Here is a 25125-nt window from a genome sequence, read left to right as displayed (position 1 = left end):
AACGGCAAATTTGCTTAGAAATGCTTGAAATTAAAAATGCATGACGAGATAGTTCAGATCTGGGAATTGCTATCAGTTTTGAGTACTGCCATACCAAAACGCCAGGAGATAGTGGTGCAATTGACGGTCTAACGGCAGTCGCAGAACCATGTCCGAAAACATACTATAAGCCATTAACCTTTTGACCCCCAAAGACGTCATATGACGTGCGCGGCTACAGCCCAATATCAACCTTCATGCGTACCGACAAGGTTTTTTTTTATGTAATAGGCTGCAAACGAGCAGACGAGCCGCCTGATGGGAAGCAGTCATCGCCGCCCATGGACATAAGCAACATCGGAGGAGCCACTTATGCGTTTCCAACCTTTGAGAACCCTAAAAACCTGCTTCTTGAAGAACCCCATGTCATAGCGCAAGGGAAACACCTCAGAAGGTAGCTCATTCCACAACTTGCACGTTCTGGGAAAAAACGAGCGAGATGCCCGCTTGTTCTTGGTTTGCCACGTGTCGAGAAAGTGAGGATGAACTTTGTTTCTTTGGCGGGAGGTGCGGTGATAAAAACGTGACGGTGGCACCAATTCAAAAAGTTCTTCAGAACATTCCCCATTGTACAGACGGTAGAACAGGCATAGAGAGCCAACGTCTCTCCGAAGACTGAGAGGTTCCAAACCGACTGTGAGATCGGGGTCACCAACAATACGAACTGCCCGACGTTGGATGGAGTCAAGTGGAAGAAGTTGGTATTTCGGTGCTCCAGACCAAAGAAGGTTCACGATTACGCGCCGCGTACGATAGGCGTGGCGTTCAAAAGGTTAACTGTTTCCATATCGGAACTACATAGATACCTATATTTCAATTGTGTTGTGTCTGAGTACCCACAGTACAATCACGACTGAAAATATCGGTAGGAAAAATGTGCCAAAAATATGTATACACGACTTATTTTTAGCACATTTTTCGTACCGATATTTTCAGACGTGACTGTACAAGCCTTCTTGAGCGTACTGTGGGACTTAAGTCAATTAGTGTAAGAAGGTCCAATATTGATTTATTTAATTTTAAAATAGTTGTGTTGTTTGTTGTTTACACAGTTTTATTTGCGCCGCAACTTTTGTTTACTAAATTAAAGAAAGAATAGTCATTCTAAAGTCATCCATAAGCGCTTGTGATAACCCTGGAGAACCAAATGTCAATAATGTAGACAAACTACTACGCATGTACTTTAAGCAGTTTCTACCTGTGGAAACTTGTAATTGGCTTACTGTTTCTATTCAGAAAACCGCAGCCAAATAACACTAGACCCTACTCATAGTGTTGTGTTCCTGCCGGTGAGTAAGGTTGCCAGAGCTCAACGAGGGGGGGGGGGGGCAAGGTCGGCAACGCGCATGTAACTCCTCTGGAGTTGCAGGCGTACATAGGCTACGGAGACTGCTTACCATCAGGCGGGCCGTATGCTTGTTTACCACCGACGTAGTATAAAAAAAAAATCTCAACCTATTTTGAGACCCTAGCTGTAGGTAAGTTTTCCTAAGAAATAAAATAAAATAAAAACCGAGTTCACAAAATATCACAATATCATTTACAAGCATAGTGCATGTCAACACTGATAACAATTACTAGAACAATGGGGCCGAAGACCAAAAATACTTGTCGTGGAGGAATTCCATTCTAGTCTTCATGAGCAGTTCTATTTCACCCAATAGCACCGTTTAAATCCAAATTCATGGTTTTCAGATGAAAAAATCACTGTATGTTTATCAAATTTGAGGAGCTTCCACAATTCCTCGTGGAATCCATCATTAGAACACGATCTTGGTAAAAATTTTTGCTGAGCAAATTAAACGAAGAAGACATATCGTCAAACATGAAATACGTGTGGATGAGGTGTTCCGTTCTGACCTTCATCAGGAGTTCCACTTCAACGAATGCCACTTTTCTGAATGTAAATGCTTGATTAGTCGATAGAAATATAACATTTGAGGAATATATATAATAACTAATAATGACTGAGTAAATAGTATTTAGATGAACAAATTCGTACGCCTATCAGCAAAACATAGTGATCGCAATCTGTAAGTGTATATTTTCGATCATTCTTTTGTTTCAAATTGGTTGAAAATGGAGTTTCTAAGGTAGTAAACATAAAAAAAACAAACAACTGAACCGAGAACCTCGTCGTTTTGCAATTTACAAGGAGCTGACGCAATATTATATTTTTTTTGTAAAAAAAAATTACGTGTGAGGGCAGACTCCAAGCAGTATACATACTTTTAGAATAAAATAGCTTAGTGATATAACCGAGGGATTCAACAAGCAAAATTTTAAATATTACATTTTCATAGTAATTGAGATAAAAGGTAAATGAAGACCCGCGCGATGGTCAAATCTTTTGTTTCCTTCTAATTTCCTGGCTTTCCTCGTAATATCTAAATATGCTTCTATGGAATGCTACACAAAATCAAAGAGCGTATTCAAGTTCTCATAATATTACACCTACATAAATGACGCCTATCACTTGAATCTTGGTGTGTCTCGCTCGCATTAAGTACAAGTAATTGGTGCGAAAGGGATGACATGAGACAGATATCAGATTTTAAAAATGTAAGTGCAGCCCCGAGTACGAACAAGTTTATAGAAATGACGCCACAACACATAAAATAAAAGAAACAATACTCGTACTTTTTCCTCAAGTTTTACAGTTATAGTCGTAGCTGCAGAACACATAAAAAGGTCAAATACGGCGTTGTCTGATCAAAATATTTATTTTGCTCGATTTTATTTTCATTTAATCAGATTTATCATGTGGGTGGAGGAGTTTTCAGCGTCGGCGACGCTTAAGGTTAATAATTGTTTAAGCTTAGATTCTCAGTCAAGTTTGGTATTATTTTTAACTAAATCATAGATGAAAACGTAGATTTTATCTAAATTAGTTCAACGTCTATACTTATGTTACTTCACTAACTTAGTTTGTATAGGTACTGTTGGTGTGTCTTATAAAATAAAATAATTTAAAACATTTGTTGAGTCCCCATGCAAACTTCCTCCCCCCTTCTCTTTTAATGAATAAATCTATTCTATGTTCTTTTTCGGGGCTCAAACTAACTCTATACCAAATTATATCTAAATCAGTTCAGCGGTTATTGATTCCCGATACAAATTTCCGCCTCCTTTTTCCTATCCTTAAGGGATCATTTTTGGAGTAAAAACTATCCGGGGAAGACCCCGGGACTCAAAATATCTCTATATCAAGCGTAAGCGTGAATGTGAATTTAAAAAAAGTTTCATTTTTTATATTGTATATGTTTTTACTTCAGAATGGTGGTAATGTTATTACATAAATATAGGGACAGCTTATGCGTTGTCAGCACTCCGCACGTCTACGGAAGGTCCAACATAGCCCGCTTCTTCAGTTGTCTCCCGGTAGCGATTGTGTAAATACACGTTCTTAATTAACTAAGTACTCCTGCATTTGATGCGGCTGGAAAGGACAGCCGCCGACTGGAAACCAGACGCCGTGCATAATAACTGAATCGGCATCCCGAATTCATACGAATACCAAATTTGGCCTTAACTGATTTAGATATCAAGATAAAGTTGAGAGCCCTCTACGTCAGAAATCTTGGTGGCTCCATTTAATTAAATTGATCCAAACCAATCCTGACAAAGGAAATATTATGTTCACGGCACGCCGTATTTCATGAGCTGCAGCTACGACTATCACCTACATATATTACTTGAACTTGCTAACTATTAATTAAACTGCAATTTTGGCACAGAAAAAGAGTTTTATGCTATTAAACTAATTAGGCTCTAATTAAAGTTTAATCAATAATTAGGAAACTAGTCCAAAGATCAGTAATTTAAATAAAAATATATGCGTCATAATTACGGATACTAAATTATGTATTATAAAATATGATGTAATTGAAGAACTACAACAAAAAATATATATTTTAAATTACTTCATCTTGACGTAATTATGCATATTGAAGAGTTTCTTCACTTTTAAAAACAATGTCTAAAAAAGAAAAACAAATGTTACACAATAATATTTTTTTTTACCTACAATTTTAGCTATACTAGGCCTAATCAACAAAATTATGGTAATCTTACTGAATCACAACGAAAAAATGTCTTTATAAAATAGTCGTCTACGGCTAGCACTAATTTTATACATAACCGGTCACACAATAAAACAGTGAGAAAGCTTGACCGTCCCTAATCAAGCAGATACACTCGGCAGCGTCTGACGTGCCAATCAAACAAATAAATTCAGCATAGTGATAAACATATACAATGTTATAGCTTACTGCTTCGAGCAGACGTTTCCGAGTTTATGTTGTTTTCTCTGGGAATACCGAACCTCAATTACACTAATAAAATCTAAAGCCTTAAAGTAAACAGTGGTTGACAAAACATTTGAGAGATCCCCCGCTGTGTATATATAGTAGTTTGAGTGTAATAAATTCATTTGGTGTTGAGTAGTGAATATGAGTGGGAAGGAGAAGTATAGTGTGAGCTGTTGTAGCAGTGGCAGTGAAGATGAGAAGTATGAGATGGTGCCGCCGGAGGGGGGGTGGGGGTATCTCGTGTGCATCGGCCTGTCTGTTATTTTTGTAAGTATTTGTTGATTTTTAATAGGTAAAAGAAAAATGTAATTAGAAGTGAGTAAATACAGGCAACAATTAAACTTAATATTAATATGAGATAATACATCATTTTATGTTCAAAAAATGTAACAGAAAGAAAAAAATAATTGTTGTAATTTAAATTACTAGTTTATTTGCCTGTTTGATGAAATAAGATACCTCCAATATTATATTACACAACGAAAGTCGCAAAAATATCTGATACGATCTTATTTGTAGTGACATAAGAGCAATGTCACATAGTTTTGCGGCCTTCGAAGATTAACATATTATTAAAGGTGTAACTGTACTATATATTAAAATATACGGGTTCCAAATCCGAAAAATATAACGATTCAGTCGTTTCATTTCAAATCAAAATTAAAAAAAAGCAAAAAATTAAAAAGTGCATCAAAACAAATTACAAAAATATATTTACGGGATCGTTATTTATTTATTTATTATTACTTTTATTAGAGTGGAGCTCAACGAGGGGTTTGGGTCGGCAACGCGTATGTGGCTCCTCTGGGGTTGCAAGCGTACATAGGCTACGGAGACTGCTTACCATCAGGCGGGCCGTATGCTGGTTTGCCATAGACGTAGTATTAAAAAAAAAGCTTTTGGTAAGAGATGTAATTAAGTTTTTAATTTTTCTCATTTTAATTTTGAGTCAATTATGGAGGACTGAGATTCAGTCTAAAATAAAAAGGATTTTGTATATTGTTACTTAGGGATAGTCCCTATTCTAATAATTTGGGGATAATAAAAACTAACCGCTGTCTAATTCGCATGGCGACTATGAAAAATCAGGTAGCAAATATTTACTTATAAAAAATATTTCATTGAAAAAAAAACTTAAAAAAAATACTTTATTGAAATAATATATTTGCTACATTTTTATAAAAAAAAAGATGTCTATCGCTTTATGTTTCTCTTACGGGGATATCATTAGTATTTTATTAACCTTTTGCAACCTGATGAGAACAATTGCGCCATATTTTGATCGACTGATTTTTAGCTTTTTATAAATTTTGTTTCCGATTCCGATTAAATTTACGAAAACAAAAAAACACAAGGAAAGTGTTGATAAGTATGAGTAAAAAGGAAATAAAGTAACAGTTTCATTGTATTAATATATGTATGTTTATTTGTATTTAGTATATGTGTAAGTTTATCAATATATAGTTTATATTCATATATAGTCTCGGTTACAAATTCATTTACTTTAAAAGATACTGCACCTACTTAATCTTTCTGGTTTAACCCATTGGTTGACTGGTAGAGAATGCCTTAACGCATTAAGTCCGCCATTTGTACCTTCATGTATGGTGCAATAAAGATTAAATAAATAAATAGTGTAAATCTGTTACTCATATCATATCATAGCAGCAATATTTGTAACGAAAACGTCCTAGGTAATTTCAAATTAGATGGATACTTGTACCAGTTATTAAAAAAAAAAACATGACAGAATGGAGAAAAAGCCACCTGCTAAGAATTTTTCTTATGTAGCCAATATCGGTAAAAAAATTACAAAATTGTTTTGCTAGTTTAATTTACCGAGCATTAAGTGGCTGGCGCCGAGCACTAAAGTCCTATGTGCCAATTGCGCTATTTAAAACATTTTGCGAAAAACGAAACGACAAAAAAATTCCATGTAAGACCGTCACTATCACTAAAGTCCCGGATAGACGGGCGAGTAAGTTCGCGAACTTATGGCTCGATGACTTTTTTCGCTTGTAAAGTACGCGTACTTAGGCTGACACACGAGCGAAAAAGGTCGTTGAGCTGTAAGTTCGCGAACTTACTCGCACGTCTATCCGGGACTTTAGTGATAGTGACGGTCTTACATGGAATTTTTTTGTCGTTTCGTTTTTCGCAAAATGTTTTAAATAGCGCAATTGGCACATAGGACTTTAGTGCCATTTGGGTCAATGGCGCTCAAAACTATTGGGTGTTCGGTGTTCGCTGAAGGACTTTAGTGCCATTTGGGTCAATGGCGCTCTAAACTATTGGGTGTTCGGTGTTCGCTGAATTTTTGATTTTTTAACTTATTTTTTTTTATGAAGCTTATTGCGAAGTCATACAATTCATAGACACACTAGTATAATATATAAAAATATATTACACAAATCGTCTAGGCCCCACAGTAAGCTCGAGAAGGCTTGTGTTGTTGCTACTCACACAACCATATAAAGCCTGACCAGTAATATATGATCACGCGCCTTATTGCGGAATTTCATTGGAACTAAATTTTTCATACTAAACTGAACTGTCACCCTATACATGCGAATAACAGCGCCCTCTTGATTATGATCATATATTCTGGTCGGGCTTTATGTAATTAGTACCCAAATACTTAAATACATAGAAAACATGACTCTGGAACAAATTACAACCGGGTTTCGAAGCCAGAACCATCGGCTTCATAGGCAGAGTCACTGCCGACTAGGCCAGACCGGTCGCCAAGTTAGAGCCTGTGCGGAAAGAGAAGAGTTGTGGCATGTAAGTTAGAGTCTGTGCGGAAAGAGGAGAGTCGTGGAATGTAAGTTAGAGTCTGTGCGGAAAGAGAAGAGTCATGGAATATAAGTTAGAGTCTGTACCGAAAGAGAAGAGTCGTGGAATGTAAGTTAGAGTCTGTGCGGAAAGAGAAGAGTCGTGGAATGTAAGTTAGAGTCTGTGTGGAAAGAGAAGAGTCGTGGAATGTAAGTTAGGGTCTGTGCGAAAAGAGAAGAGTCGTGGAATGTAAGTTAGGGTCTGTGCGAAAAGAGAAGAGTTGTTGAATGTAAGTTAGAGTCTGTGCGGAAAGAGAAGAGTCGTGGAATGTAAGGGAGCCCATACATTCTACGACTCTTCTTTCCGCACAGACTTTAATATCTTGTATTTATTTACACGGTGTTTTTACATGCGCTTGACCGTCCGTCTCGTGATAGCAGGTATTATCAACTCAGCCTTGCCCCCTCACCTCTTCTGCTCGAGTCCAGTTTTAGCTGCATTTTTATCTAGCCTAATTCAAAATATTATAATTGACACGTGCCATTGATAATGGAGAGCTAAAATAAATAATGTTACTGTTGCTTAGCGGTTGTGACAGAGGTCGTTTTAAGCAGAGTTACGGAAAAGAGGAGCTTACTCTAAGAGAGTGTATTTTATTAAACAATTACCTTAAAACCCAATAAACCTTCTAGAAAAGAGCCTACTCTCATTATAAAAGCCGGCAACGCACTTACAACGCCTATGGTAATTCGTTTGCTCGTTTGCCTCCTATATTATTAAAACTTTTTTTTAACTACATAAAAACAATGTATACTTAGAACTTTCTTTTACAGAGAAATTAAAAGAATACTTTTAGAACTACTTAAAACACACTTTGAACATGACATTGAAAGAAACAATAAATAAAAACTTAAAATTACAATTAATCTAAATACAACTTAACTTAAAAATAAAACTTTACTAAACTAAACTAAATCTAGAACTTTCTTTAGAATATGTTCTAAAAAGTTCGTTCACAATTTAAAAAAAAAACCTGTTTTTTCAATAACAAGTTTACCGGAACCTTTATTTATTAAACAGTTGTTATAAAATGATAAAAGGTGTTGAATAAAAAAATAGTACATTTTGATAATTATTAAGAACTAATTATCATCGTCATCATCAAACGATTTAAAAGTGCTTGTTGCTAGGCCTATTTGAATAAAGAATATACTGACTTTGACTTTCACTTTGACATGATATCAGCCCTTCATCGCCCACTGCTGAGCATAGGCCTCTCTTCCAGTACGCCACTTGTCACAGTCCTGAGCTAATCTCATCCAGAAGTGACCCGTAATCTTCCGAATAGCACTAATTGTACAAGCCCCTATCTATGATGGGACTGACACTAGGAATGGGATGGTATAGACAAATCCTGTAAAACAAGTATTTACCATCAGTTTTTAAACGCTCACCACATTTTACTATAAACAAGAGCCAAAGAGCTGCTTAAGTTAAATTTTTCATTGATACCTATTTGTTAGTTTGAAAATTAATGACGCCATACATTCCATGACTGGAGCAAAACAACATAGTTTTAATTTGTTCATAATATTGAAACGAATTGCAGTAGCTTTTTTTAAATAAATCGAAAACATAAAGGACGAATAGAAGATACAACGTTAGTTATTATTTAATCGTATGGCGATATTGTCAAATAGGCAAAGATACATGAAAGATTATAAGGAAACATCCAGGTTACCTATGCAGCCACTGCACAGTTTCGGGCGTCAGGTTGACGAGATCATCTGGTCTCCCCGGGTAGGCGTTAGTAAAGTGAATATCAAATATCAAATATCAAACATTTATTCAGCAAATAGGCCACAGGGGCACTTTTACATGTCCATTTTTACAAACAATAAATTAAAAAAAAAACAATTACAAATATCGAATCTATGAAATAATAAATACTTTATTAGAGATGTATACTGTCTCTAAATGTCAAATTACAGAAAAAAAAACTATGATAAAAAAATAAAACCATAAAATACTAAAATTCTTTAGAGATGTATAAGTCTCTAAGTGTCAGAGATAAAATATAAAAAAAATATATTAAATTATCCTTAGAGATGTAGAGGGTCGCCAAGGCTTGAATTCTTATATAAATAATTAAAAGACAAAAAAATTAAAACAGACAAGAACCGAATGAAGTGAAATATCAAATATACTCCAAATTTTCTCTTAAATGTCCCATGATTGGTGCCGTTAACATAAAGCTTTTTAGTTGGAAACATGTAAGGGTAAACTAAAAGTAGGTAATATTATTATTATTATTAAAATTGTATTTTTCAACATATACTTTAAAACTGCCCATTTTTTTATACTACGTCGGCGGCAAACAAGCATACGGCCCGCCTGATGGTAAGCAGTCTCCGTAGCCTATGTACGCCTGCAACTCCAGAGGAGTTACATGCGCGTTGCCGACCCAAAACCCTCCCCCCATCATTGAGCTCTGACAATCTTACTCACCGGCAGGAACACAACACTATGAGTAGGGTCTAGTGTTATTTGGCTGCTGTTTTCTGTAAGGTGAAGGTACTTCCCCAGTTGGCCTCTGCTCTAGATCTGGAATGACATCCGCTGTGCTGTGCCCTACCACACAAAGCGAGATGACATTCACAATGCCCATACCTCTCTTTTGGACGTAGTTTAAGGACGTACCCGGGTCCAGAATGGTCCATTATGTTGATAAATCTTTAATTAAAAGTGGTTATAACCACTTTATGATAAAAAATAATAACTATAGTGTACTCCTACGTCTAATTACGCAAGAACAATGAACTCGCTCGAGTCGCATTTGTGTGACCAGACCAAGTCATATGAAGATTATGAAGCCGATGGTCCCGGGTTCAAATCCTGATAAGGGCATTTATTTGTGTGACGAGCACGGATATTTGTTCCTAAGTCATGGGTGTTTTCAATGTATTTTAGTATTTATAAATATTTATACACCGTGTTTTTTTTCTCTCCGTTAATTTCAACGGTGCATTCCTGAGCTTAAATTAAGTAACCTTCTCAATATGAAGGTTGAATAATAGGGAATATTACTCGAAACTCTGCGTAGAGGCGCCACTACCACAATCCATCACAATCTGAGGGTTTACCGCGAAACAAGAAAATCGAAATTTCGTTGTCTAACCTCTCTATCACTCTTGCATATTCGAGCGATGAAGATGCAGATAACTAAATTTTGATTTTCGCGTTTCCCGGTAGGCCCTTTGTAAACAAACCGCCTTGATGCATCAAAGTCATATTTTACTGTCTGTTAAAACTTGTGAAAAAAACAGTTTAAGGCACAGTATGTATAAGTTACTCTATGGTTTACGAAAGGTGCTAGTGCTGCACTCTGAAGAACATTGCAATAATACTCCCTATTCTTCTTCTTCCTCGCGTCCCGGCATTTTTCCACGGCTCATGGGAGCCTGGGGTCCGCTTGACAACTAATCCCAAGATTTGGCGTAAGCATTAGTTTTCACGAAATCGACTGCCATCTGACCTTCCAACCAAGAGGGTAAACTAGGCCTTGTTGGGATTAGTCCGGTTTCCTCACGATGGTTTCCTTCACCGAAAAGCGACTGGTAAATATCAAACGATATTTCGTACATAAGTTCAGAAAACTCATTGGTACGAGCCGGGATTTGAACCCGCGACCTCCGGATTGCAAGTCGCACGCTCTTACCGCTAGGCTACCTGTGTTTTTGTAATTATGGAAGGTAGAGGCAAGGAATAGAATCTCCATAAGCAGAACTGTTGCAAAAGTGTCCAGCCATCAAGTATAAATAATAGTTCAAAATCTCTCCAGAGTTGCGCTAGAGTAGCTAAGAACCTAGGCGTTATTGACGAAGTGAAGTGCGCTGTCTATGATTAGATTTTTTTCTCAAGTATTCTAGGAATTGTAGCGCCACCTATTTATGGTTTTTTGTCGGACACTTTTTGATATATTGAGATTCTATTCCTTAACTCTACCTACCTTATTTTGTGATACTCCCTATTGCCAGTTGACAGTGTGAATGACGGTACGCGTTTCCACAGATCGCCGGCACGGCACACCAGCCTGTGTTCGGGTTCATCTACAACGAGTTTCTGGACGATGTTGGCGCCGGCACTGGGGCCGTGACCGTCGTATACGGAGTTTTCCAAGTCACTTTAGCCATTGCAGGTAAGACAGCATTCAATAACGATTTTAATTTGATTGGGTTCTGAGTGCAGCAACGTATATGAGAAATTGAGAAAACCCTGGATTTGTATGTAATGCACATCCCTGGTCACCACTTTATTAGACGGGCCGTATGTTTGCTGCCCACTTAGTATAAAAAACAGCGAACGTTGGGACAAAATACTAGTTGATATGTAGCTTTAAATGGTGTACAATGGAAAATGAAAAAAAAAATTAGGCTACCTAAATTTTAAATCATGGAAAAGTGATGTTTTACTTAATCGCTAATACAAAAAAATATTTTGTTTCATAAAAAAGTAAGCATAAATTTTTTGGATTCAAAATACACAACTGTACTATATTAGCCAATAACCACAAGAATTACACTAAACTAATTAGTTGAATTCAACTAGCTAACTAAACTAAACTAATTAGGTAAACAGTAAATCAAGAGTATCGGGATATTCATACTAGTCATACTACTAAAACTTACGTCTCGCTAAAGTTTGTGGTTCACAACTGCACTATATTAGCCAATAACACCAAAAATTACACTAAACTAATTAGTTGAATTCAACTAGCTAACTAAACTAAACTAATTAGGTAAACAGTAAATCAAGAGTATCGGGATATTCATACTAGTCATACTACTACAACTTACGTCTCGCTAAAGTTTTTGGTTCACAACTGCACTATATTAGCCAATAACACCAAAAATTACACTAAACTAATTAGTTGAATTCAACTAGCTAACTAAACTAAACTAATTAAGTAAACAAAATCAAGAGTATCGGGATATTCATACTACTAAAATGTCTCGCTAAAGTTTGTGGTTATATCAAAAATACGAGTACACACAGTATTCTCAAACTACCAAATATTCACCTAAAAACTTGTCTGTATTAATTCAAACAACGCGGAACACTCATGACCCATCCCAACTACGATTGTTGACCTTGTTCGGAATTCCAATAGCTTGTAACTGCCTATAGTTACACAAATTACTACTAATTAATTATCAAGGAAAAATATCGATGGGGAATGAAGATGTCATCATTAACGTTTGTAGTAAAATGTGTACTGTACTACTTTGTTGAGGTGGCAATATCTGCTCTATTAAGTACGTAATTATTTGAGGAAGTATTGAAGTTTAGCTATAGACCTGATGAATAGATAGACAAAACATTACTAATTTAGATTTAGAAGAAAAAATGAAAACTGTATCGACTTTAAGTCTTCATGTAACCGTAATATCCTGAGGTTCAACCTACGTCAGTGGTCTTAAAAAGGTCATAATAATAATCAAAATTGTAAACATTTATTCTTAAACAGGTTAAAAATGTTGGTTGTAAAAAAGCCCCATAGTATTACAGTATTTTAGTAAAATATGCCCGTGTAGGTAGTTTAATTAATCCTCTGTAAATTCTAATAGATTACTTTTTGACAGATTTCGCATTGCAGGCGTAATTGGTTTTGGTTTACTCACTTGCTGTTTATGCCACTGTTTGTTAATGTCTTCTTTTTTAAATCCCACGAAAGCACTGATTAAATGAATCAATTGTACGCTAATAACTTAAATTAGATAACTCTCATTAAAAATAACTAAAAATTGGTATTTTTTTATTTCAGGATTTTCGGCGAACATCGCTCTAAAAAGGTTATCATTAAGACAAGTGGGTCTTATCGGAGCATTTATATACACACTAGCGTCCTTCTTGGCCATTTTCGTCACGTCAACGACCCAATTAATCATAACTAACGGCTTCCTCCAAGGCTTAGGAATGGGTCTCCTCATTCCAATTTCATACACAAGCTTCAACAGTTACTTTACAAAGAAAAAGGTGCTCTATTTAAGTCTGTGTAAGGCTTCTATTGGGATGATCACGATGATGTATCCACTGTTCATTAAGTTTACTATTACTGAGTTCGGGTTCAGAGGGACGTTGGCTGTATTGTGCGCAATTTCGGCGCATAGCATATTTGGGGCCGTTGTGATGCACCCGGTCGAGTGGCATATGGTGAAACAGATGAAGCCGTGCGAGAAAATAGTTCGTAAGTATCTAAAATTGCTGATAATTTTATAAATGACAAAGCTATTGTCAAAATCGATGCTATATTATAACAGCGTTCAAATATAAGACTGTTCGATCATACAGACAAACTTAATCTGGGGTTTAGTGCGACTATAATTATACTAGTCTCCTAATTCCTGTGTCTTATAACTTCTGTAACTTGAAAATTGTTTACGCTGCTCAACTGGGAAAATACCTCCAACTAAAGTGTAGTTTTTTTTTTCAGTAATACCTCCAACCCCCGCCGTTGAAAAAGAGTCCCAATTAGAATTCATTAAAGACGGCCAAACTCTATCACCTCAATTGCAAACAAATGCGGCAAAATCCGTAGAAAACCTTTACATCCACGCTCAGATCGCTAGAAAATCTTCCGATTTTCTCTTTGTACCGAAATTAACCGACTCAAGGAGATTAAGCATTCCAGTGGTCCTAATACCCGAGGACGGGAAGACAGATAGCAGATTCAACTCATCAGACAACGTGTATATTGAGAACTTGTACAAAGCCGCTTCGGTGTCGAGTTTGGGCAATTTTGGAGGTATCGCGGCGGAGCCAATGCCGATCATAAAGAACAAAGACGGAAAATGGTAATTAATTATTAATCTTTTAATATGACTGACAATTTATGAGCTATACAAGCGGATTTGAAATTAATTAGAAGGGAAGTCATTTTTAAATGCGTTGTGAAATCTCAGTGAGTTGGTAAGCTTCAAAAGCTTGAGAATTTGCAAATGGTTTCTCGTATGATCGTGATATAATTCTCTTATAATAATAAGGAGTTACGGTATATACTCATAGAACATACATATACAATTAAAAATAAAGCTTCAAATGATTATTTTAAATTAACTAACAAGACTGGCAGCATAATCTGAGTTAAATATATATTAACTTTCGATTCATGCAACATAGGTGTTCAATTTTCAATTAAGAAATCTTCCTTATGTGTCCTAAAATTGCCAAGAAGTTCTCATATTTAAATTATCAATTAAGGTAGACGGAATGTCTTTAACCCTTACGAATTGAGATCTTTTCTATGCCCGTACTAATTAATAGCAACGTAGAACTATCAATTCATTGCAATTCCATTATTCCAGGCAAACTGTCGCGGAGTTCTTAGATTTGACGCTCTTGAAGGACTGGATATTCGACAACATCGCTTTCGGGATGTCGCTGGCTTTTTTCGCTGACCTCACGTTCTTCACTTTGGAGCCGATGTTTTTGGGCAAAAACGGCTTAAGTCGGGTAAGCAGCAAGTCTTTATCAAAACTACCATTGTTAACACTATCTATAACAATTGGTAAACTTTATTGCCAAGATCCAAAGATTTTTTAACTCTTCAAAGGGCATATGTCGTTTTTGAGTTATTGGAATTTTGATTTTATTTCTTTCAATCAAATTTGAAATTTAAATGACATAATCGGTCGGGAGTCGACGGCCCTACCACTCCAAGGGTTAATAATATAAAAGGCAAAGGAGCAGACGAATCGCTTGAGGGTAAGCAATTACCGTAGCCTATGGACAGGTTTCCAACACCAGTGGGGTTGTGAGTATGGTGTCGGACCTTAAGACGGGAATACGCTCTTTTCTTGGAGGTGTAAACGTCCACCAATCAGTCAAAGTTTTGTTGAGAGTATAATATTATTGAATGGATATTTTGATGGAAAAGAACAATTATGAATTTTATGAACAATGCGTAATATAGTACGATGTTCAGATTCAAAGATACCTAAGGGTGTAAAAAAAATTAGTTGGAATTAATTATAAATAAAAAAGTTATAGTACCTTTATCATGTAAAATAGTTCAACAATAATTGTATGAAACTATATAGATCAGATAGCCTTAAAATACCTGCTTGTTCTAATTAGATAAAATACTCGTTTTCTAAATATATGTGCTATCGAAATCAGGTATTTTTATACATACACTACCGAAAAATCTAGTTTATGAATATGAGAAAATGTAAATGAATAGCGGATTACCAAAATAATGGGTCTACGGTGCGTAGGATGTGACATAATTCATTAATTATGACATTATTATTACTATTTTAAATAATGAATCTAGGCCAGCAATCTCTAATTTTAAAAGTTATGAAAGACGCCATTACCCAAAACGGATTAGAAGAGGGTGATAATACAGCAAATCATAGTCTTATTTCTTTCTCAGGGCGAGATAGCAACCATCATAGCGGTAGGCGGCGCCACTGATATGTCAGCGAGGTTACTGCTTGGTGTCACCGGACATTTCTTCACTTTGAACAGCCGTTACATGTATTACTCTGGAGCCCTCTTCACCGCGATATTCCGGATAGGTAAGCCATTTGTTTACACATGTTCAGTAACCAAAACATACCGCCTGACAATATTCATACTCGCTCTGCCTATTTGTTATGACTAAGAATATTGATATCACTATGATTTGAATTATATAGAAGCAAAGTCAGAAACACCAGCAAGTAAAAAAGTAGATGTTGCTGACTTTGTTTTAAATAATTACATCCATCGACTTTCGTCGTGTAATTTACAATCCAGAAAAACTTTTGTGTTTCTTACCTTCCTGTTCTTAGGATAAATTACCAGTGACATATTGTGTCTGATCAGAATGAGATTTGTAAATCGTCAGGCGGGTGTTCGTCGTTAGGTGATTAAACATTATCTAACTGGATTAAAGCGGAATGCCGAGTAACTATCTCATTAGCATAGTTATTTACATTTTGATTGCATTAATGTGCAATCGCGTTATCTTCCAATAAAACGAGTTGAATGGGAAAAAGATAAAATAGTGGTCGTGTCGTGATTAGTGGTGATGCGCCAACATTTTTTTTTCGCTATTTACTTTTTATTTTAACCATTAATAATAAGAGCAATGTTAATTGCTCTGCAGTTCGTCAATGTGTCTATTGTAGGCCCAAAGGTAGGATGGCAGTTAGCCAAAATATAATTTATAACGAATAACATAGTAAAATTAAATAAAGTTCGCGTTGGGACCCGTTATGCAAATATTTGAACTACATAGAAAACTAAACACTTCCAACAATTTACGTCAGCAGATCCTTGGCATTGGAAAATGACGGTAGAATCTCGTTTTGGAAATGTCAGAGCAATATATTTTTGACACCGAAGGTCATGTTGGGTTATTTTTAGTTCATCAAAGCCCAATATGACAAATCTGCTCAAAAACCTGAATGTGCAAAGTGGGGTGATTAGAATTTTAAAATTACCAAAGTACATATTTAGGTAATATGTCAGATGTTAACAAATATGTCAGTGTCAGGCCAGTGATAAGCTTGTGGTAGCCATATAGGTCTCAAAATAGATTATTCAGAAGCTAAAAACACCCACCAATAAATTTGTCTTATGGGTCATTTTGTGACGTTAGCCATATATGTTAATGATCCTCCGATACAAAGATGTTCAGAAACGACACATTAAAAGATGCAACATTGACGCCTCTCGGTGGGAAGGTTTGGCAGCACATCGTCCTGAGTAGCGCAGGCTGGTGCGGGGCAATGTGCGCGATTTCGAGGAGCAACGTAAAGCTGACCTCGACGCTAAACGCGACGAGCTGAAAACGCGCCAGCCTGCGTCCATTCACTACCACTACATAGCTGGTGTCCTCACGTGCCCTCAATGTGCGCGGGGGTTCACCTCGAAGATCGGCTATGTCAGCCATCTTCGGGCGCATGAGCGCCGACCTAACTAGGAGTCGAAGTGGTCGCCATGGTCGAAATCGGCCGGAAAGATCATCATCATCATCATCATGTAAATTATCAACTGTGTTTATTCTTTTTCAGTTCTCACGCAATGCACCACCTACCTCCCGCTTCTGATCCTGACCGGCATTTTGGGCTCCTTACGGTCTCTGCTGCATATAGCGCAACCTATTGTCATGGCTGAGCATGTGCCTATTGAGCGGTATCCATCGGCGTATGGACTGTACATGTTGATCACTGGAGCCTTGAGTTTGAGCGTCGGACCTTTGATAGGTAAGAAAAATCAAAGTAAAATTTTACATTCATATTCAAAATTAGCTACACAGGCACAACAGACGTTGACGCATTGTTTATATAGCAAATGTATGACATAAACGCAATTTCACGGCGTCAAGCTCCGGTGTAGTCAGTTATTTACCCAGAACATAGCCTTAAATAGATAGATATTTTATGTATCTCTCAATAACTGTTCTCAAGTTTGTTTCCTCATAATGTAATGCCATAACTAGACACATGTGTATATATCAGCAGTGTAAATTAAATTTCTTGATATTTACAATCCTTAATCTACTGCTCTGTTTATAGTTTTACCGTTGGAATTTGCAAAATTATCGCAACCGCCTATGCGATACGTCAACATCTAATCCCTATTACTCCCACAAGATTTCATCCTTGATTGTACTCCTAACTACAACTCCCAACTTAAATAACATCTCATACATGTACATATAAGGTTCAGAATACTGTAGCAGTAAAATCTTAGCAGAGCCCGCATAGGGGCTCGTCGAGTCGAGCTATTGACAGATCAATGACCAATTTAAGTTTTAGCCACCCTGGGGTTATTAAGGAAAAACCATATCTATACTACACACGTAGCTTCTTGGGTTTACATATAATTATAATATAAAAGCCTTTTAACTTTTTTTTTTCGTTTAAATTCGTAAGTTTACCATCGCAGTTTAGGCAAATATTTATAGGCATTTCAGTTATATTAAAGGAATGTTTATTTATTATCAAAACTTAATCGTGGATTCGTGGAATACTTCAAATGCGTCCCCAAATATAAGAGGAATCATCTCAAAGCGACTAAATATTCCGAAATACGTAGCGAGGTCATAACATATAAACTATCAAATAAGCAATTTCGCTTCAATATAGCAGTCAAAAATAAACATGTTATTTCCGCGAAGCCAGAATTACATTAATCGGGATAAAACAAGCGGCAACATGCGTAAATAAAATACGGAATGGTTCGTGAATAAATATGTGGAAGTATTTGGCCAATCATATTTATATCCGCTTTGTGTTATTTTTTGTAACATTTGGATCATCATTTAAGTCCAGCTACAAGTCCCACTGCTGGAAACCAGCATATTTGCACAAGATGGTTTTGGGCCAAATGTAGCTAGTCAATGTTCATTGAAACGGTACAAGCTTCCGTTCGCAAGACGATTTTGTCTCCAGTCCCTAATATAGTTTGGAGACTTTGCATTATTCGTTAGCAAAGTTTTTATCATCCTATTTTTTTCCACTGAAGATTAGATTGCACGCCGTGCTGCTACTTTTTTGGAATTTAATACTGTTCAGCTCAGCAAAGCGATCAGCGACCGTAGCATTTTTATCAATTGTCACTATGCTTATTACGTTCTAACAAGCATGTAAGTGCGAAAGTGATAGGCATAGTGACAAGTGCCAAAATGCGACCATACTACAGCCGCTTTGCGAACGAAGTATATCTGCTTTCCTTAGAACGTACTCTAAATTAGCCTCAATAACCTTTCATATAGGTGTGGTTGTCAAAAACCGTGGGTTACCTAAAACCCCAGTTGTTCTGTATACAGCAGAAAAACTCATTATAAAAGTTACATAAAAATGTGTTAACATTTGGGCAGGGTCCTTATCATATATGTAAAAAGAGATATTAGCCACTTGGCAACTAGATAGCTGTTACCTTTATGAACTTCTTCTGTGTTTCACCTACTGATGATATCATATTTTCAGGTTTCGTCCGTGATTACACTGACAGCTACGAGATAGCGTTCTACATGCTCACAGTCTGCAACTTGTGCTGCGTGGTCCCGTGGACTATTGAGGCCATCATCAGATTCTCCAGCCGAAAAACCACTCATCTGGAAACGTGATGGATACAAAATGCTTGCTGTGAAAGAAACTTTAGAAGAGCAAACAGTACGACTTGAAAGTATATAGTGTAGCTAAATTATGGTTATAGCTCATAAAATTGCTTGATATGGCAATCGGCAGGTCGCGAAATTCCAAAACCAGTGGCGTAGGCGTAGGTAAAACGGCCCTTCGCCCATGACTCCGAGCTGAAGCCTTCACGAGGCACACTTTTTTTATAACCTTGGACAAAGCAAAGGCCTCGCAGAAGCATCTTCGCCAACTCTTCTCGTCATCGCTAGGTTAGTTCACGCGTCACTGCCGAAGACATTATGGCATTTGGTATGCTATATGCGACCATAGACAAAAAAATACCTGCCCTGTACGTACGGTTCTAGAAAAGATGAACAGGCTACAGCGAAGGGTCCTAGGAAAGACGGACAGAATCTTAAGTTTCGAAGGCGTAAGAATGGTTGATGGTAGTAATTAGATAAACAGATAGTGTAATTATATGACTGTTAAGCCTGTTGAAAATTAAAATTATAATTATTATGATTCAGGTATTCAAATTGAAGCCCAGTAAAAATGAATGCCAGTCGCTAAGTCCTTATATTGTACCAAAGAATAGATAAAAGAAATGACAAGAAACTAAGGCCATCGAATTGTAATGCGAATCGGAAATTATCAGTATAAATGACATTTTAGTATTTACAGTCAAATTATTCACGATCAAACTGCAAAAGAAATGAGACGATGATTGATTTCCTTTCAAAAACCATGTTTTAGTGAATCTTCTGTACTATTATCTATTCTGTGTGTATGTACGGTAGTTTAGTTATACTTTGATTAGATGAAACGCGGTACGCAACATCCCCGATGGTATCTTAAGTGTTAAGTCGCTCCTTGACCCACCGTTCTATCAGCGATAAGCCGAGAATCCGAAGATTATCGGCGGGTTATCATAACTTGCACGGAAATAACTTTTCCTGGAGCGAGCAGGAAAATTGGATGAAACATGTGGAATTGAAGGCATGTTAGTAAATACGCCAAGTTGACCTAGTTAGCTGTTTACGTATACATTTACAAAATAGTTTATCGCTATTTATGTAGGCGTGTATAAGGATTGTTATGAAAGTGAAGGAAGCGATAGAGGTATGTCAGGATCGTAAGCAACTAGAAATCCATGGTCTCTGCCTACCCCTCCGAGAAATAGGCGTTGTATCTTCATATATTTTGTTCAAATTACCCAGCAGATGAACACATCTTCATATTTTTTGTTCAAATTACCTAGCAGATGAACAGGTGCCAATTTATTGATAAAACATTGGAAAGAGAATATAAAATCAATGTGTTATTATATATAGGAATTGCTACAATATAACTAATCCTACTAATTAGTAAGTAGATTTTCCTATATTTGTCCCACCATGATTCCGACTTACCTATGGATTATGTTGAAGACTCTTACCTGTAAATAAAAGTTAAATAATAATTATAAAATTACTCACAGATTAATTGGTAAGTAGCAATATCATTACTATTTTAATTTATTTATTTTCTAAAGCAAATAACACACTGGCAGCAAGATCTACATGTAGTACCCGATTTGACTCCACAGGGTGGATCCGATCCACTGGATCGTGATGTCAGTTGTGTTAATACTCTAATATTAATATATACTATCAATTTTCACCGCAATATAAAAATAATACTCGTAATTTAGATCAGTGCACTGGTGACCAGGTGATACTTTTACTTGTGAGGCTTTTTCAAATGTTCATTAAGTGTCTAGTTCGTACATGTAGGTAATTATGACTATTCTTTTATAGGTATATATGCTATGAAAACTAGACTTTATATTTGTTGTAAATAATGTAAATTAATTAGCTTAATATAAAATTACGATCTCTTAAAATGTAAAACCTTGAATTTTAAATAAATGTTTACTGTTTTGTTAATAGTTGTATTGATTTCAATTTAAATTAATTAGAACGTATACAAATAACGGAAAATTTTAAGTGATAGAGTCAGACCAAGATAAGTTAGCAGCGATATTGATATACCAGACGTAGCAAGTGTTAAGACAACGTTATAATTTTATCGAAGTTTGACGTTTAAAATAACACGTCTACCGTCTTCTGAGCTATAAAAATCACTGCCAACTTAGCTTGGTCTGAATTTATGTCGCAATAATCGCTAGTATTCCCGATACACGTATGGAAAGTTTTTTTTTTTATACTACGTCGGTGGCAAACAAGCATACGGCCCGCCTGATGGTAAGCAATCTCCGTAGCCTATGTACGCCTGCAACTCCAGAGGAGTTACATGCGCGTTGCCGACCCTAAACCCAAAAAAGAACGCAATAAAATTTATCATAACTGGTTAATTATTCCCACGAATCATTATTCACTTGTCTACCAATCTGCATTAGAAAGTAGATAAATTAAGCGTAATCAACCGTATCTTTGACATTTTCCGAGACTACTTTGTACTAAGACATAACATTAAAAACGCTTTTTTTTTCTGTCGTACTTATTTGCATTCCGTGTACAACACCCAATTTCAAAAGTGCATGGGCACTTTTTAATGGATGGAGGCATAACATGCGCATTGCTGGCCCTTCAAAAATCTGTACACTCCTTTTTTGAAGAACCTCGTACCCTTGGGAAAACCCGTGGGAATTATTGAAAAATATTTTTTCTGAAATTTGACTAAAACAACAAAACCTACCTATTGTCTGCTGCTCCTGTCGGAAAGTTTACATGCTCCCGAAATTTTGACATGGAAATATTCGCAAACTTCTCATACTTTTGTGATGTTATTTGAATTTTTGGAAACTTTCCGAAACTTGCACATCTGTGTCTAAAATTGTTCCACAATTCGGTCAACGTGACGATAATATGGTGAATAGTAGACAACAGATAGACAAACTCACAAGCGGTATTGAACCTTTAAGTCTAAGGAGAGACTTTGCCTCCTTGTGTGTGTTCTACCGCTTGTACAATGGGCTGTGCTCTGAAGAATTGTTTGACATGATGCCAACGGCCGCTTTCTATCACCGCACCGCTCGCCGTCGGCAGGGTGTTCATCCTCACAACCTAGAACCTAAATGGTCGCGTACTGTGCGGTTTAAGAGGAATTTCCTCCCGCGAACGCTTCGGCTGTGGAATGAGCTTCCTGCCGAGGTTCTCCCGAGGGGCTACAGTATGGGGTTCTTCAAAAAAGGAGTGTACAGGTTTTTAAAGGGTCGGCAACGCGCATGTAATGCCTCTGGTGTTGCAAGCGTCCATAGGCTACGGTGACTGCTTACCATCAGGCGGGCCGTATGCTTGTTTGCCACCGACGTGGTATAAAAAAAACAGATGACGTATTGATAATTATATATACACATTAATGTTTACAACAGGGACCCGTTACAGATTGACAACTAGAATAACCTGTCAGTTGACATACGTCACTTGTCAAACTTGTTTTAAGGCGCCTACTATTGTGGTACTTTGTTTTGGGGACTTTAAGACGAATGGGGGCAAACGCGTTTAATTTTGCCGCTAGGGGCGCTAGTGTAGACGGAGGTCTTTCAAAATGCCAATGCATAGTGTTTTTGGGGGTTACAAGCTTTTTTATTGAGAATTTTCACTCCTTATTCACAATTGTGGTAAATCTTCTTTCTGTTTTGATTAGTCATGGTAAACATTAGTGGTTTTAAATACATGCCAACTAAAATATATGAAAATTAAACAGATTGAAAAAACGGAAAATTTATACGTTAAATACTCTTGTGTATACCTATTACAATTTTTTATTTATTTATAAGCATAGGCGAATTTGGAACGTTGTCTTTTCTGGACCTCCATCTGCAGTGGCGCCGACTGATAACAAAAATGGTAGCCCTCATTGGCCAAAAATTCTAAAATATGCGTTTTCTGCAAATCTAATAATGTTGAATTATTTCTATAAAACTTAGTTTTTGTAAAACTATAATAGTTCTTAACTACTTGAAAACTATTTCTAATTTTACATTCCAAAACAACTCTTAAACTAAAAGTGATATTTGGCGTTAAATAACTACATATATAAATAAATAACACATATATATATATATAGATAAACTACATATATATGTCAATAGAGTAGAAGATTATATCAGCCATATACGAGTATATAGGTTGCATATGCGGTAAGGGGTTAAGTACGGTACCTTTTTAGGTGCATAAAAATGTAAAAAATGAGCGCTGTCTCGTCAACAAACCGCATAAGCAGTTTGGCGAGTAACTTTAAATTGATTATAAATATGTGCCTTTGCAAAAAAAAAAAGGGAATTGAAAACGAGGATTACGTTTGTATGAAATTTCTATTACAGGGCGGTCATTTCCTTTCCACTTAAATCTGATAGTTTGATAAAAACAATTATACTGTGATAAAGAACAGTACTAAAATTTAAAAATACGCTAAGGCGAGATTTGTAAATGATAGTCAAGGTTGTTTACGTTATCGTACGCCTTAAATTCACATATGAAGGAACTTACATGAGGACTATAATTATAACTTTAAAATCAATGTACCTTTAGGCGTTTATTAATATACTCGTTGAGTTGAACCGCTTTTATTCAAATGCGGAAAACATCGATAAATCCAAAAAAGCCCATGATAATTGCATTTCCTACGTACTTACGACTTTTCTATACAAAAAGAGCTTCAGTAAACAGTTAAGACACGACACGTCAGCGTTGTTGTAAACAAATAACAATGACCTATGGAGGGTAGAGGTAAGGAGAACACCCTCTGTATATAAAAAAGTGTCCGTCAAAAAACTTTAAGTATGTACGTGGAGTCAAAATACTTAGAATATTTAATAAAGAAATCATCACTGACAGTACACTTCACTCCATCAATAACGGTCAAGTGAGTTCATTTCATGCCCTATAGCTTCTCTAACGCCACTTTGGAGAGATTTGGAACTGTTATTCATAGCTGCCAGCTGGCCACTTTTTCAACGGTTCTCCTATTAGAGAGTTTTCTCCTTATGCCTCCCTCCTTCTCGTATATCGGTCTTGAAACTGGAATTGCAGTGGTGTGGTAAAACGTGGGAAAAAATCTCGGTATATTCGAAATCCCGGCATAAACAGGTTTATTCGAAAAGCGACGAGACCGCCAGCCGGCCCGGTGTGCTGCGTAAAAAAGCGGCCAAGGGCGAGTCGGACTCGCGCATGAAGGGTTCCGTACAATTTATGACGTATTAAAAAAATCTTCTTACTAGATCTTGTTCAACATTTTACCACTTTGGACACACATTTTACCACTTTGGAAGTGTCTCTCGCGCAAACTATTCAGTTTAGAAAGAAATGATATTAGAAACCTTAATATCATTTTTGAAGACCTATCCATAGATACCCCACACGTATATGGGTATGATGAAAAAAATTTTTTTTTTTTTAATTTCATGACGTATTAAAAAATAACTACTCACTAGATCTCGTTCAAACCAATTTTCGCTGGAAGTTTACATGGCAATGTATATCATATATTTTTTTTAGATTTTTCATTCTGTTATTTTAGAAGTTACGGGGGGGGACACTCATTTTACCACTTTGGAAGTGTCTCTCGCGCAAACTATTCATTTTAGAAAAAAATGATATTAGAAACCTCAATATCATTTTTGAAGACCTATCCATAGATACCCCACACGTATGGGTTTGATGAAAAAAGATTTTTTGAGTTTCAGTTCTAATTATGGGGAACCCCCAAAATTTATTGTTTTTTTTCTATTTTTGTGTGAAAATCTTAATGCGGTTCATAGAATACATCCACTTACTAAGTTTGAACAGTACAGCTCTTATAGTTTCGGAAAAAAAGTGGCTGTGACAGAATCGGACAGACAGACGGACATGACGAATCTATAA

General features: G+C 36.4%; 1 protein-coding gene across 1 annotated transcript; it reads left to right on the top strand.

Moving 5' to 3' along the window:
• The first annotated feature begins 3986 nt into the window (after positions 1 to 3986).
• On the top strand, positions 3987 to 21183 carry LOC133519362 (monocarboxylate transporter 9-like). The gene is made up of 8 exons (XM_061853405.1): positions 3987 to 4616; positions 11196 to 11322; positions 12949 to 13371; positions 13618 to 13978; positions 14489 to 14636; positions 15562 to 15706; positions 17189 to 17380; positions 19109 to 21183. The coding sequence occupies exons 1-8, from the start codon at positions 4491 to 4493 to the stop codon at positions 19246 to 19248; spliced, it is 1662 nt and encodes a 553-aa protein (XP_061709389.1). The 5' UTR covers positions 3987 to 4490; the 3' UTR covers positions 19249 to 21183.
• Positions 21184 to 25125: the final 3942 nt, after the last annotated feature.

This window comes from Cydia pomonella, chromosome 6 (assembly GCF_033807575.1).
Source record: "Cydia pomonella isolate Wapato2018A chromosome 6, ilCydPomo1, whole genome shotgun sequence".
NCBI lineage: Eukaryota > Metazoa > Arthropoda > Insecta > Lepidoptera > Tortricidae > Cydia > Cydia pomonella.
Note: the sequence above shows the minus strand (reverse complement) of the source record. Positions and strands in the feature narration are given on the sequence as shown.

Bases quoted from the DNA above. Each gene is read 5' to 3' on its own strand.
- LOC133519362 (XM_061853405.1), top strand. From the start codon at position 4,491: ATGAGTGGGAAGGAGAAGTATAGTGTGAGCTGTTGTAGCAGTGGCAGT. The intron at 13,372-13,617 runs GTAAGTATCTAA...TTTTTTTTTCAG, and splicing joins GCCGTGCGAGAAAATAGTTC to TAATACCTCCAACCCCCGCC. The intron at 17,381-19,108 runs GTAAGAAAAATC...TCATATTTTCAG, and splicing joins GAGCGTCGGACCTTTGATAG to GTTTCGTCCGTGATTACACT.